Source organism: Pyrus communis, chromosome 3 (assembly GCF_041283825.1).
Source record: "Pyrus communis isolate YQ-2024b chromosome 3, ASM4128382v1, whole genome shotgun sequence".
Taxonomy (NCBI): domain Eukaryota; kingdom Viridiplantae; phylum Streptophyta; class Magnoliopsida; order Rosales; family Rosaceae; genus Pyrus; species Pyrus communis.
The window spans coordinates 19,226,069-19,240,799 of NC_142567.1; the positions used below are offsets into that span (position 1 = coordinate 19,226,069).

The 14,731-nt window shown below is 35.7% G+C and overlaps 2 protein-coding genes across 2 annotated transcripts; both read left to right on the forward strand.

Annotated features, from left to right (window-relative positions):
* Positions 1-445: 445 nt before the first annotated feature.
* Positions 446-4,363, forward strand: LOC137716234 (zinc finger protein WIP3). Its single transcript, XM_068455657.2, has 3 exons — positions 446-720; positions 811-1,669; positions 3,330-4,363. The coding sequence occupies exons 2-3, from the start codon at positions 1,160-1,162 to the stop codon at positions 3,756-3,758; spliced, it is 939 nt and encodes a 312-aa protein (XP_068311758.2). The 5' UTR covers positions 446-720; positions 811-1,159; the 3' UTR covers positions 3,759-4,363.
* Positions 4,364-11,677: 7,314 nt separating this feature from the next.
* Positions 11,678-12,121, forward strand: LOC137714366 (uncharacterized). The gene has a single exon (XM_068453600.2). The coding sequence runs from the start codon at positions 11,678-11,680 to the stop codon at positions 12,119-12,121; it is 444 nt and encodes a 147-aa protein (XP_068309701.2).
* Positions 12,122-14,731: the final 2,610 nt, after the last annotated feature.

The following is a 14,731-nucleotide window of genomic DNA, read 5'->3' on the forward strand; positions in this document are numbered from 1 at the left end:
CTTAAAATAAAATAAAAAGTTAGTTTGAGAATTGAGATTTATATAATGGAAGTTAAACGAGATTAGGCATAATATACTCGTTAGTCGACAAGCCTATCATGTCCAAGTGCTCTCGCCTTTTTCCTTCCGCTATTTCAGGTCATTGGTAAAATGTCAATGTAGTATGAGAAATGCGTGCACATATGTCAAATTCAATGACATTATTATTAACACGAAAAAGAATTAAAGAAAATACGTGTATAATTGTAAGAAAAATTTATTGGGATCCAACTAAACAATTTTCCCTACTAAATTTTCAAATTTTCACTTAATAAATAAGAAAAAAAAAACATGGTTGTTTTTCTCTCTACACCCAATAACCCTAATTAAACCCACCACACCATTTCTATTATTTCCAACAAACTCAAACCAAACATCTATAAAAAAAAAAAATTCCAAGGTCGTCTACGACGGTTAACTTCTATTCTTTTCCTTCTCTTTCTCCTCCTCCCTCTTCCAACCTTGAGAAGAATATGAACCACCAAACTCTGCTAGTTTTCAGCATCGAAATCAAACATGGGTCCGCACCATTCACACTAATTCATAGTTGTCTCTCTTTTTCCTGATTGATTTGATCCAAGTTCACATAGAGATGCAAGACAGAGAGAAAGGAGAGCATCAATTGAATTCGTCAGAGCTTCAAATGTGTTCGCCGAAAAAAAAGAAAGGTGTCTCGTTTTGGTGGGTAGACTTATTTATTGTTTTTTTTTTTTTAATTTATTTATTGTTAGATCTACAAGTTGTAATTGTTGTTAAACTTGTTTCTTTCAGGGAAAAAATGATATTGTATTAAATAAATTTTGAAGTTGGGTGGAATGATAAAATAAATGGGCTCAAATAGAATTTTCTCTTTACCTGAGTCTCAATTTTGCATGTCATAATCTGTAACCCCACCATTACTCCACTCTCTCACTCTCACTTTATAAACCAAACAAGGGCCAAAGGTAGACAATGAAAGGAGAAAAAAAGGTTCCAAAACAGACAAACCAAACCCCATTTCATAAATCAACCCTATAAGCTAGTGAAGCTTTCCCACAAAAGGTCTGGATAAATTCTCTGAGGAGAGAATTAATCAAGGAGCTCTCTCTCTCTCTCTCTCTCGCCCCATCCCCCTCTACAGATGGGTTTATGGAACCATCATGTGGAAGACCAAAATTTGTGCTTTCAAGCACCTCCTTTTATTGAATGGCTGAAGCCATCTTCCTCTTTTTCATCATCATCAACATCATCATCGTCTTCCCCTTGTTTATCTGAGCATGGCACTATACAATGCTTGCCTCTTTTAAGCCAGTTTACGGATACCAAGCTGGTGAAAGTAGAAGATCGCGGGGTTCAGGAAGATGGTTTTGGAGTCAAAGAAGAGCAGATGGAGAAAGTTACAGTTGCCTTGCACATTGGACTTCCTAATAGTACTAGTAGTACAGGTGATAAATCAGAAACATATGATGAAAATAAGAAGGTTTTGAATCTCAAGGAAGAACAAGTAGTTATGAAGAAGAGCATTCATGGTTGTTCGTTTAAGGCAGAAAGTAGGTTTTGGATACCAACGCCTGCTCAGGTTCTTGTTGGGCCGATGCAGTTTGCTTGCTCCATTTGCAGCAAGACCTTCAATAGGTACAATAACATGCAGGTTAGTATTAATTCTTACCCATCATCGATTTGTTTGAATAAATTTGTTAGGGTTTCGAAATTGTGGACCTTCAAGATTAATTTTCGGCTACAATCAAACTACAGCCTGAGTCAAGATACAACATGGAATTAAAAATAAAACAAAAATATAGAGTTTGTAGTGAATTTATAATCATTATATACAGATTTACTAATTTTACTGTTGACTATGCTTAGACAAATTTTTATCATTGACTGTAAATTTTAACACAAACTGCTTTTCTGTGAGAACTGGTGGTTGTAAGTAAATACGTGTAGTAGCATATGCATCTCTCCGCCCTAAATTCTTACTTTCGTTTTGCAAGATTGTATTTACAATGGCTTGATAAAGTTAAAATATAAGTTACAATCATATAAATCTTTGCTTTTTGCTTGGCTTCATAAAGTAGTTCGACTTTTATAAAAGAGAGACACCGGATTTTGAGGAAATTATTAATCATTAAAGTTTTTCTTGTCTAGAAGGAGAAAAGGAACGTACAGAAGAATGGTAAAAGAAAATTCTTGGGGAAATTAAGCACATTATAGTACTAAAGTTACTAATAAAGCGCTACAGCTTAGTAATATTTATCTTCTTTTGTAAGTTTAAGATTTTAAGTTCTACTCATATGTTAGTGTACGTATTTACTTCCACAAATTCTCAAATAAAGAGAGTTTGAAAATTAAAAACTTAAATGGTTAGTTACAAAACGAGGCATTTGTTTTCACTTTTCTTACAACGAAAACTTAAAACTTAAAACTTAAAACTTAAAACTTAAAACTTAAAACTTAAAACTTAAAACTAAAAACTAAAAACTAAAAACTAGAAACTAGAAACTGAAAATTGACAATTGAAATGATTATCAAACGGATCCTCTATTAAATACTATTGTTGCTCACAGTTTAGGTTCATATATCCATTCAATTTCATTCTCTGTGGACAAATAAGAGGGTAAATTTTGTCCCTTTTCATTTTAACATGCAATGTTGGTTGACCCTGAGGTTTTTTGGTTAACGATATTCTACTTTAATTTAACATGACTTATTAGGAGGTGGCTTCAAACTCGTTTATTGAACTTTTGAGTGATTCATATCTTAATCCATGTCAAAATGAGGAAGAGGTTGACACCGAATCCAAAAATCTCTAGACTATATTGTGGTACCAAATTATTTTACAAATATATAAGGATAGAACTATAACAATGATCAACCCTCTGGCTATATCATATTAACTCCCATTGCCATTTCCTTTTCTTCTTCTAGTCCCTCAATGTTCAAATCTGAAGTGAAAGGTGTGGTTTTAAGAAGCTGAAGCAAGTTGGGGAAGGTTTTTGGGCTTGTAAAAGTTTACATGATATAAATTGAGGGCATGAATGAGTTGAAGGGCAATAGAAAAAGAATAAACAAATAAACAATTTTTCTTATCTATGTACATTGTTAGTGTATATATATTTGGTTCATATTTTGTTGATATTTTGATAAAATCGGTTAATATCGACCAAAGTATCTATAATGTTTCCCTTATTGTAGATTATTACTTGACACCAGCCAATCACTAGCCTACAACAATTTTTACACTTAGAAGTTCTTTTTGGGTTCGTAAATACTTTTTTTCTAAGTCAAAGTACTGTGTATTCGGGTTACAGATGCATATGTGGGGTCACGGATCTGAATATAGAAAAGGGCCGGATTCTCTAAAAGGAACACAACCAGCCGCAATGCTGAGGCTACCATGCTACTGTTGTGCTCAAGGCTGCAAGAACAACATCAACCACCCAAGAGCCAAGCCACTCAAAGACTTCAGAACTCTCCAGACTCATTACAAGAGAAAGCACGGAGCAAAGCCGTTCATGTGTAGAAAATGTGCCAAAACATTTGCAGTTAAAGGAGACTGGAGAACCCATGAAAAGAACTGTGGCAAGCTGTGGTATTGCACTTGTGGATCGGATTTTAAACACAAAAGATCACTCAAGGACCATATTAGATCATTTGGTAAGGGGCATTCTCCACACCCTTCTCTTGATGGTTTTCACGAGGATGAGAAGGAATGTGTAACTGGTTCGGAAGAGGAATGAGTTTTTTTCCAAACTAGCCAAAGTAATTTGCCCCTTTTTTCTGAAAAAAATAAAAAATAAAAGATTTGTTCCTATCTCACATGTCATGTTACAAGTAACAAAATGTGTGAGACAAGAACAACTAGGAACGAGGGGTAAACTTCTGCTAGTTTTGATAAAAACTCAAGATGTGGACATTATGGAGCTTAATATATCTTTCTTTTGGGTTTACGATTTCAAACTATCGAAGCTCAGAGAATGAAGGTAATTAATTAGGAGGGTACGTACTATATATATCCAAGCTTGTGCTCTGTAACAAAAAATTCTCAGCAGCTTGCACACCATGCACATAGGGGAGCGGTTTGCTACGGAGCACTTGCTGTGTGATAGGGAGTAGTTAATAACTCTAAGCAGTTTGCTTAGTGGTTTAAATATAAATAAGTTGATGATTACTTGAAGCGATGAAGCAGATGAATTTCTTTCTCCTATCAACACATGGTAGGTATCATGCAGTTACAATCTTTTGTAGCATCTCCCCATGGAGAAAATTTATCAGCTTCATTGTCAACTGGTAATCTATTCATGATTGTTGTATTATCAAATTGAAATGTTTGGAATCTTGATAATCTCCTCTCTCTCTCTCTCTCTGCATTTTTTATTTTATTTTTTCTTTTATTAATGACAAACTTTTTCATGCTAAAAGAATGAAATCTTTGACTTTTTCTCTAACGTGTGATGATCCTAGTATCTACTTATGACTAAAATAAGGGTACATAAGGGGTAGGGTACAAATATGAGGAAAAGGATTCTCGCCGGATTTTTTTTTCTAGGGATCCTAGGGATTCTGTGATCATGATCGTTCATTGTACATTCTATAGTTAATTTTCGCTAAGTACTATTTATATTTAATTTTAAATTTTAAAATGATTTTTGACCGTACGATGTATGATGAATGGTCACGGTCACGAGATCCCTAGGATCTCCCGAAAAAGAATCCGACGAGAATCCTTTTCCCAAATATGAAGTAAAAAAAAAAAAAAAAAAACGAAGGAAGGATAATTAATTAACTAGTATGGTAGCTAGATCGCCTTTTGACTAATTCCATGATAATCCTTAATGGCATGCTTTCATAAATTAATAGCTAGAGAAAGTACTGCCATTTGTTGTTTAAAATAGAGGGGGAGATGCATGTAGTTTCATCTCCTTTCTCTGCTTTGGTTGGCAGCATAACTACAGAAGATGCATGTACATAGCTGTGATAATGTTAAATCATTATCAACAAATGGTCACTAAGATTGACCAAACTCATCATTTTGGTCATTCACTTTCAAAATCAATCAATATCATCCCTAACATTCACTACCACACATCAATTTGGTATTTTCATTTAGATTCCGTCAATTATTCTTTTAGTTTGTACGTGGGATCCACAAATCCAATAAAATGGTGACATGTGGATTATACAAAAGAATGGTTTTTATCGCAGATGGTCCCTGACTTTGATCAAACTCTTCATTCTAGTCCCTGAGTTTCAAAAATCAATAAATTTGGTCCCTAACTTTCACTTTCGCACATCAATAGAGTCTTTCCTTTAAAATTTTGTCAATATTTTTTGTTAGTGTGCTGATGTGGTCCCACTAATCCAATCATATAGCGCCAAGTGGATTAACTATAAGAAACTAATTTTTTTTTTCTTTTAGTTTTTGTTTTTAATTTCTTATAGTACTTTTAGTTTTAAATCTTAAAAAAAAAAAATTTTTTATAGTCAATCCATGTGGCGCCATATGATTGGACCAGTGGAACCATATTATCACACTAACAAAAAAATATTGACGAAATTTTAATGGAATGACTAAATTGATGTGCAGTAATGAAAGTCAAGGACCAAATTTTTTGATTTTTCAAACTTAGGGACCAAAATGAGGAGTTTGATCAATGTAAGAGACCATTTGTGATAAAAACCCTTCTTTTGTGTAATCCACGTGTCACCATTTTATTGGATTTGTGGGTCCCACATGCAAACTAACAGAAATAGTTGACAGCATCTAAACGAAATGACCAAATTGATGTGTGGTGGTGAATGTCAGGGACGACATTGATTGATTTTGAAAGTGAGGGACCAAAATGATGAGTTTGGTCAATCTCAGAGACCATTGGTGAAAAAAACCCTTACCAATATGCTTCAACATAAAATAGTTTTTTTCAATTCATTATTTCCAATTTTGCAGTGGCAAGGTGGACATCCAGTGTAAGTCCAATTTGGGGGCCAATACCTAATCACCCATCGAGGTTTTAACATCAATTATATAATGATTGGGTGTTGATTTGTTGAGATGGATATACGTAGAAAAACTTTAATCTTACCTTGAGCATTTTCATCCTTTAGTTATAAAAATTTAAATTAATACCCAAAACAAGTAAACACAAAACCGAAATGTGTTTGTGTGAAAGGGAGATTTGGCAAAGACTTTTTATAAAGAAGACGCACAAAAAAGAGTGATGGAGAGAAAAAGGCGCTTAAAAGAGGTTGAAATTTGGTTTCTTGTGAGGTAGGCTTGACCAGGTGAAACAAAAAGAATAGGAGAAACGTGAAATGGTGTTTGATTTTTGAAGATAATTAGGGTCCTCCACCATATTTTGTCGGGTGAGAGAAAAACTTGAGAGGAAGTGAAAAACTACTCCTTTTTGTCAATACGTTAGGTGTTCTGAGGGGAGGGAAAGCAAAGGGGGTGGGGGAACTTCGAATGGGTGAGAGAAAAACTTGAGAGGAAGTGAAAAACTACCCCTTTTTGTCAATACATTAGGTGTTCTGAGGGGAGGGAGGGCAAAGGGGGTGGGGGGAACTTCGAATCCTGGGTGCTTAATTTCTATTATAGCACAAGTCCTCTTCAACAACCACCCATTTTGTTTGTACATATTTTTTTAGCTATGTCCTTTCACATTCAACCATACATGTCATATATGTATACTTGCATGCACCAAAATGTAATCACATAATCTATGGTAGCAAAGCCTCGAAATGTAATCACATAATCTATGGTAGCAAGCTAGGGTCTGTTAGTTAATTTGGGGTTAAGGGGTGTATGGGAGTTAAATCATATTCTATACTACTCTGAGCCAAGTGAAATGAGCATGGTATGGGATGTATAGGCAAGATACTCTAGGTATGTGTTAGCATAATTAGAGGGGGTGAGTTCATTTTTTCATCTCATCAGAGTTAAATCATATTCTATACTACTCTGAGTCAAGTGAAATAAGCATGGTATGAGATGTATAGGCAAGATACTCTAGGTATGTGTTAGCATAATTAGAGGGGGTGAGTTCATTTTTTCATCTCATTAGCATCGATTTAACTTATTGTATTGTTCAATGCATAACACTTTGATTAATCGTAATAATTGAACTTGAGGGTTGTACATTTCTCCATGGGCATAACTTGTGTGCCTGATGCATAATCTTATTAAGGAACAAATGTTGAATGTCCTAAGAAGTGAGTTGGGTTAAACCGAATCATCCTTAACTCGATTTTTTATTAAGCTGACAATTGCAATAACTCTTTTTGTCTGATAACGTTAAGGTGAAATTATACATCAAAAACTTTCACTAGGAAAAGAAATTCTAAAGGAAAATGCTAGGGAAATCAAAATTTTGTAAAACAAATATGGTTGTTGATGATTGGATTATTAAAGTTTAGTGTTGATTAACATGATTATTTCTTATTGGTGACACATAATTTGATTTGCAAATTTAATTTCAAAAATTTGATCTACCTAGCATTACTCAAATTTAAAATACAAAACTAGAAGGAAAAAAGAACTATACATTAGATGTGTCATTTTGCACATTTAATTTATGTTTTAAGAGTTGAGCATCACACCCATCATGAAAACTATACATTTGTTGTAAAGCTTTTTTTTTTTTTTTTTTTTTTTTTTTTTGAACAAACGATTAAGAGAGAAGGGATAGACTTAGCTCCACAATGGGCTAGCAATAATATGGTTCAAATTCAACTTTGCAAGAATCGAACCTAATACCTCTCATTCACAAGTAAAAAGAAATACCACTAAACCGTAGTGCTAAATTGTTTGTTATAAATACTATTAATTGTGTAGTTGTCCACTTGAGATCAACATGTAATTAATTAGTTAGTATATTTTATATATAAATTCTAAACCTTCAAATAGGCACTCAAATAACTACTTCTCCTCACAATCTCTCTCTTGTCTCAATTTCTATGTCTTACTCTTTATTTTATTTCAAACAATTTATATTCAAACACGAAAATGGCTTCGATCTGGGTATTCGGGTGGTAACTGACGACGTTTTGTTAGACCCAGTTGGTGGCGTAAGACTGGTACTTGGCGACGGTGGACAGGAACTCGCTGGGAAGGTCGACGGTGACTTTGATGTCAAATTCAAAAGTCCTGGAACATGGCTGGGTTGGAGTTGAAGGCCTTGACCTACTCAAAACCTTGGGATTTTCAGATGTTGCACTACCTTGTGTGCCGAGAGAGGTTTTCAAGTGAGAAAGAGGTAGAGAGATGACTGAACGGTGGGGCTAGAAAAGAGTGTGAGATAGGATAAAGGGAGGTCGAGAGAAGGGTTCCAATATGGCAGCTAATAATTGGCCATTCAATGACAATTTAACTTAAAGGACCAAAAAGCACTGCCACGTAAGCCAAGTTAAAAATCCTTAACAGAATAGACGGAAACATGGCAATGCAAATACAAAACGGTGTTTCAGGGGAAAGTGGGACAAACTGCATTTTAGGGGATAAAGTGACACTATGTAGCAGTTTAAGGGGGTGTTGCTGTAAACAGTGGGAATGTGTGGTCACATACCAACAGTAACTTTCTCACATGCCTAATAGTGTTGTTTTTGTTTGTTGTATAGCAATTATCCATTTTTTGTAAACTAATCATGGATGTTGTTGGATTGGTCACGGGTGTAATTTTCATTCATTATAAACCTACGGATGTGGCTCTATAAATATAGCACTCCGCAAGTGATCAAGGGACAACAACTGAAAGAGAAAAGAACTGAATGCAATAATATCAGTATCCCTCCATTCCTCTCTTTACCTATAGTCCTTTTGTGTTACTGATAGGAGCATATTTAGGCGACTTACTTAGCTTGTTTTCGTGCATTTATATTGTTAATTCATAGTTGTTTTAGTAGTTTAAGTCATTTTCGTGTGTTTTTAGGTTCATATGGCTAAGGAAGCAAAATGGTGCATTTTGGAGCATTTTGGAGCAACATTGGAATTGGAATGGATAGCTTATGTTTGGAGCAAAAGGAATGGACGAAATTGAAGACCTAATTGAGTTAGGATTCCTAATCACAAGAGGATTCCTAATCACAAGAGGATTCCTAATCAAATGAGGAATCCTAGTCAAAGAAGGTTTCCTACTTGAAGTAGGAAAGTTAAGCCAAGATTTCCTATTTTGGTTTAATCTCTCCTAATCCTCAAAGACTCCATATTTCAGCAATATCAAAGGCTCCTACCTATTCTAGGTCACAAAACAATATCCCTTGCAACCTTAAGTCATGTCGTGTGTCCCCTTTATGTTTCCCTATTCTAACTACTTAAACACTTTCCTTTTTCATACCAAACTCAGCCATAACTCACATACCCTTTTATTTTCCTAAGTCCTTGCCTAATTTCAGAAAATAAATGACATTCCCTTTCTTACAAACCTTTGCCGCAAGTCACCTTCCTATTCCCTTCAATTTCTGATTTTTTGTTTCTTATTCTTGAAAGATTTAGAGTTAATTCCTTTCCTAAACTAAGAAATAAAGCCTTAGGGTTCTTTCTCCCTTATATAAACCCCTATGCCGCACCTTTAGAAGGCTAATCTCCCTTCCACACAACCTGCCTCCATTCACAGAAAATCCCATCCTTTGCCGCAGCATTCCATTCAACTTCCCACCATTCCTCTACTTCAAAACCTCCATCCAAACCTCCCTACACCACCACTAGGCCTTGCCGCACCACCATACCTCCATAAACCCATCTAAAACCCAGAAAATCATCCACTAAACCACCCTAGCAGTTTGTGCCGTGACTTAGCAAGGAGAAGGAGAAGGAAGACGAAGCCATGGACGTTTATGCATTCAAGTTGGAGTGTTGGAACGTTTTTAGGTGTAATCTATCTTTTATTTTCAATGTTTAACTCTCTTTTCCTTTGTTTTGTTATGAACATGAGAGGCTAAACCCCTAGTTAGCTAGGGGGTGATTCAAAACCATGTATATGCTTGCAATATAAATTGATTACCTTCAGTTGGAATTTCATGAGTTGTGGATTCAATTTGTTTAACTGCTTGATTGATAACTTATTCGTGTATGTTTATTGAGAGTGCACGCTTAGTTTTCATGCATGAATATGATGCTAGAATATAAGGGAGTTTCACCTAATAGTTACAAACTTATATTCACAAGTAGTGGAGGTCGCTTATAAATGATCGCGTTAATTGAATTCTTGGCACTAGTTTCATGCTTATCATAGTAACGAATGTCTCGTCAACACTTATAGTTTTCATGTTGCTTAATGATCTTTGATTGTATCTTTATTGTGCTTTTCACGTAAAGGACTTTTGGAGAATGTTTTGAATTGTTGTATGCGCTTTCCCATCCAATTCATTAACTTAAGGAGAACTTGAAGGTTAATTTAAGTGAACCTAATTAACCCGGGGTGTTGAGTTTCATGATTCATCGAAAGACCAACTGAAAATCATCTTGTATGCAAGTGTGACATGTGCAGAGAAGAACCTTCTAGCTAGCATTCCATCCATATTTTCATCAAATTCGTTTTTACAATCTGTTTTCATTACAATCTGTTTTCTTTGTTTTAATTTCGTCAAAACTAAATCCCCCTTTACTTTAGTGTTTCAATTTAGTTAGAAAGTGTCTTAGTTTGTGTTTCTAAGTGTTTTGAGTGTTTTGTTGCTGTTTTGAGTCTTTTGGTTTGTTTTAGTGTTTTAGTGTTTAGTTTTGCATTCTTTGAGTCTAGTTTAGTGTTTTAACCTTTGTTTTACGTTTTTGAGTCAATTTTCAAGTGATTTAGCAATCCCTCCTAATCCCCGGTTTAGAACGATCCCTACTTATACATATACTACAATTGTCAAAAGAGGGTTTTAATTTGTGTGCTTATATATTTCGCATCAGTTACAAAACTAAATAGTGTGATATTTTGCACCCACTTCGCTCATGTCCCTAGCAAAGGTTATCTCTCTAATTTTTACCTATTTATAACACATTATCAGCTCGACTCTCTAACCCTAAATAGTTCTCATCTCCATTCGCCGAAAAATGCTTCCTCTAAGGATTTTACTGTTCTTTTTCCTCTGCCTCACTTGCCTGGTGTACCCTCACTAAGAACTGCTAGCACCATGCCTGCTTCTAGTTGTCAATATAACAATTACTTATATCTTTGGTTTCTTGTTTGGTGTAGTTCCTGATTACTAACCCAATGTATATTTATTTTTGCTGCAATCGAAGATGGTGCAGTATCATCGCCCATCTTGGACTGCAGATTTAATTTTACTGCAATTTTAGGTGGTGCGGTATAATCGCCCACCCTACTCTACATATTTAAATTTTCTTGCTGCTTAAGTGGTGCGGAATCGCTCATCTTATGTTATATTGTTTCAATGAGAGTGGTGCAGCACAATCGCCTTCCTCATCAATCATGTAAATCTCGAGCCTGAAGTTTCAAGTACTTATCATTTTGGCCTGAAGATCAAAATGAAGAAAAAAAAAATTTGTAAGAACCAGAAGTTCTAACACTATATTCCTCTAGAATACATATTATTGCAAGTTCTTACACATCTCATTTTTCTTTCAGAAAAGAAAATGACAAACTTGACAAAGCTTGATTTTGTTGCCCTGGATATTACTGGAAAGAACTACCTTACCTAGGTAGTGGATGCCAAGATCCATATGGAGGCAGGGAATCTTGGAGAAACCATTAAGGAGGAGAACAGTGCATCATCTCAAGATCGGGTGAAGGCTATGATCTTTATTCGTCGCCACCTTGACAAAGGACTGAAGAGCGAATACCTAACTATTACGGATCCATCAGCCATCTGGAAGGCACTGAGAAATAGATACAATCACCAGAAAACAGTGATTCTTCCAAGGGCTCATTATGAGTGGACTCACCTAAGGATTCAGGATTTCAAGATAGTGGCTGAGTACAATTCTACAATGTTCAGAATCAGCTACCAGATGAAGCTCTGTGGGGAAACCTTCACTGAGGAAGATATGTTGGAAAATACTTTCAGCACATTTTATGCCTCCAACGTGCTCCTGCAGCAACAGTATAGAGAGCGAGGCTTTACTAAGTACAACCCGCTGATATCTGTATTCCTTGTGGATGAATAAAACTCCTAATGAAGAATCATCAGTCCCGACCTACTGGATTGGCACAATTCCCAGAAATGAATGCTGATACCCTTGAAGTGAATACCACATCCTCTCATGGCAATAATTACAAACGAAGACGTGACCACAAGCGAGGCCGATGGAAAGGGAAAGGCAAGAATTGTGGTGCCCATTTTCACAGCCAGGTTCCAAGGCATAATTCAGGCCCAAGCTTCAAGAATGCAAATCACCAAAAACGCAAAGCTCATATGAATAACACTCATAGAAATCTTGAAGGAGTTTGCAATAGGTGTGGTGACAATTGGCACTAGATGCGTACCTGTCATACCCCAAAACATCTGGTGGACCTGTATCAAGCCTCCCTCTAGGAGAAGGGCGTCGAAACTAATTTTATCGACCAGGCTAAACTGATGGATATACCTGATCCAATGTCCGATTTATCAGGACAATTGAACACAACCCACCCGGATGTTTCAGACTTCATTGTGGAAAGAGGGAATGAAGTGAATCGGTCAGATTGAATCACTTCTGTTTGATGTACTCTTATCTGAATTTGTAGTTTAAATCTCGCATTTTCAATTCCATAAAAGTGGCATTCCAATTTCCTTTATTATGAATAAACTGTTTTTTAACTGAGATTTCCTTATTCAGAGAGCATGGATAAAAATTATGGTTATTCTCAAAATAAGAGCAATGGTGAAGGTATTTGTCTTGCAGACAGCGCAACCACACTTACAATACTTTGAAATCGAAAATATTTCTCAAGCTTGATGCTTGCAAAAGTAAAGGTAACAACAATATCAGGCTAATCAGATGTAATTGAAGGCTTAGGAAAAGCCCAGATCATGTTACCAAGTGGAACAATATTGTCCATACAAAATGCATTGCATGCTACTCAATCTACTCGAAATTTGTTGAGTTTTAAAAACATAGGTTTAAATGGATACCATATTGAAACGAAAAGTGTAGAAAATGTGGAATACCTATGCATTATCTCCAATGATACCCAGAAATGTATATTAGAGAAGGTGCATGGTTTATTAAGTGGATTGTATTATACATACATAAAGACAATCGAAGCACATACTGTCATGAACTAGAAGTTCATTGATTCAAAAGTTCATATGCTTTGGCATGACCGTCTAGGTCATCCAGGATCCACCATGATGCGTAGGATCATTACCAACTCTAATGGACATCCATTATTAAGCAAACACATTGCTTTCTCACATGATAACCCTTGCAAGGCTTGTTCTCAAGGAAAGTTGGTAATTAGACCATCACAACTAAAGATTGATGTTGAATCCCCATCAATTTTGCAAAGAATTCAAGGGGATATTTGTGGGCCTATTCAACCACCTTGTGGACCATTTCAATATTTTATGATTTTGGTTGATGCATCTACCCAATGGACACATGTTTGCCTATTGTTTACTCGAAATGTAGCTTTTGCGAGACTTCTTGCTCAGATAATTAAGTTGTGAGCACAGTTCCTAGATCACACCCTATTAAGTCAATTCGACTTGATAACGCTGGTGAATTTACTTCTCAAACCTTTGATGATTACTACATGACACTGGGCATTAATGTTGAACACCTTGTTCCTCATGTCCATAATCAAAATGGTTTAGCAAAAGCATTAACCAAGCGGCTTCAATTAATAACTCGCACTCTGCTCATGAACACAAAATTGCTTGTCTCTGCATGCATGGGGACATGCCATCTTACATGTTGCATCATTGGTTTGACCAACCATCAATACTCATCAATACAACTTGTGTTTGGGCATCAGCCAAATATTTCACATTTACGAGTTTTTGGTTGTGTTGTTTATGTGCCTATTGCACTACCACAACGCACTAAAATGGAACCTCGGCGCAGACTAGGAATTTATGTGGGTTTTGATTCACCATCTATCATTAGATATTTGGAACTTTTGACAGGTGATATGTTTACAACTCATTTTGCAGATTGTCACTTTGATGAGATAGTCTTCCCATCATTAGGGGAGAAAATACCGTTCCAAAACAACGGCAAAAGGTGACATGGTTTGTACTTAACTTATCTCATTTTGATCCACGAAGCACTCAATGTGAAAATGAAGTGAAAAAGATCATTCATCTTCAAAGTATTGCTAATCAAATGCCAGATGCATTTAATGATGCTACGAAAGTGACAAAATCACATAAACTAGTTGCAAATGCACCTGCAAGAATTGATGTCTCTATTGGACAAAATAAAATGGCAGTGAATTATTCATCCAGTGCACGCCTGAAGCATGGTAGACCTCTAGGTTCAAAAGATTCAACCTCTTAAAAAAGAAAGATGAGGGCATAGCTGAATCCAAATAAAATCATTCAGGAAAAGAAAATGAATGACAAATTCACAATTCATAATTCTAAAATTTCAGAAATGAAAATTGTCATTAATGAGACACATGCCCCTGAAGAGACAAAAGTACATGAAAGCAAAGAAATCTCCATAAATTATGCATGTACTAACGAATTGTGGGATCGAAATGAAATAATCATCGACGATATGTTCACTTTCGCAGTAGCCACTGAATTCATATTAAACAATAATTTTGAGTCTCGCTCTATTGATGAATGC

Bases quoted from the DNA above. Each gene is read 5' to 3' on its own strand.
- LOC137716234 (XM_068455657.2), top strand. From the start codon at position 1,160: ATGGGTTTATGGAACCATCATGTGGAAGACCAAAATTTGTGCTTTCAA. The intron at 1,670-3,329 runs GTTAGTATTAAT...TTCGGGTTACAG, and splicing joins ATAGGTACAATAACATGCAG to ATGCATATGTGGGGTCACGG.
- LOC137714366 (XM_068453600.2), top strand. From the start codon at position 11,678: ATGGAGGCAGGGAATCTTGGAGAAACCATTAAGGAGGAGAACAGTGCA.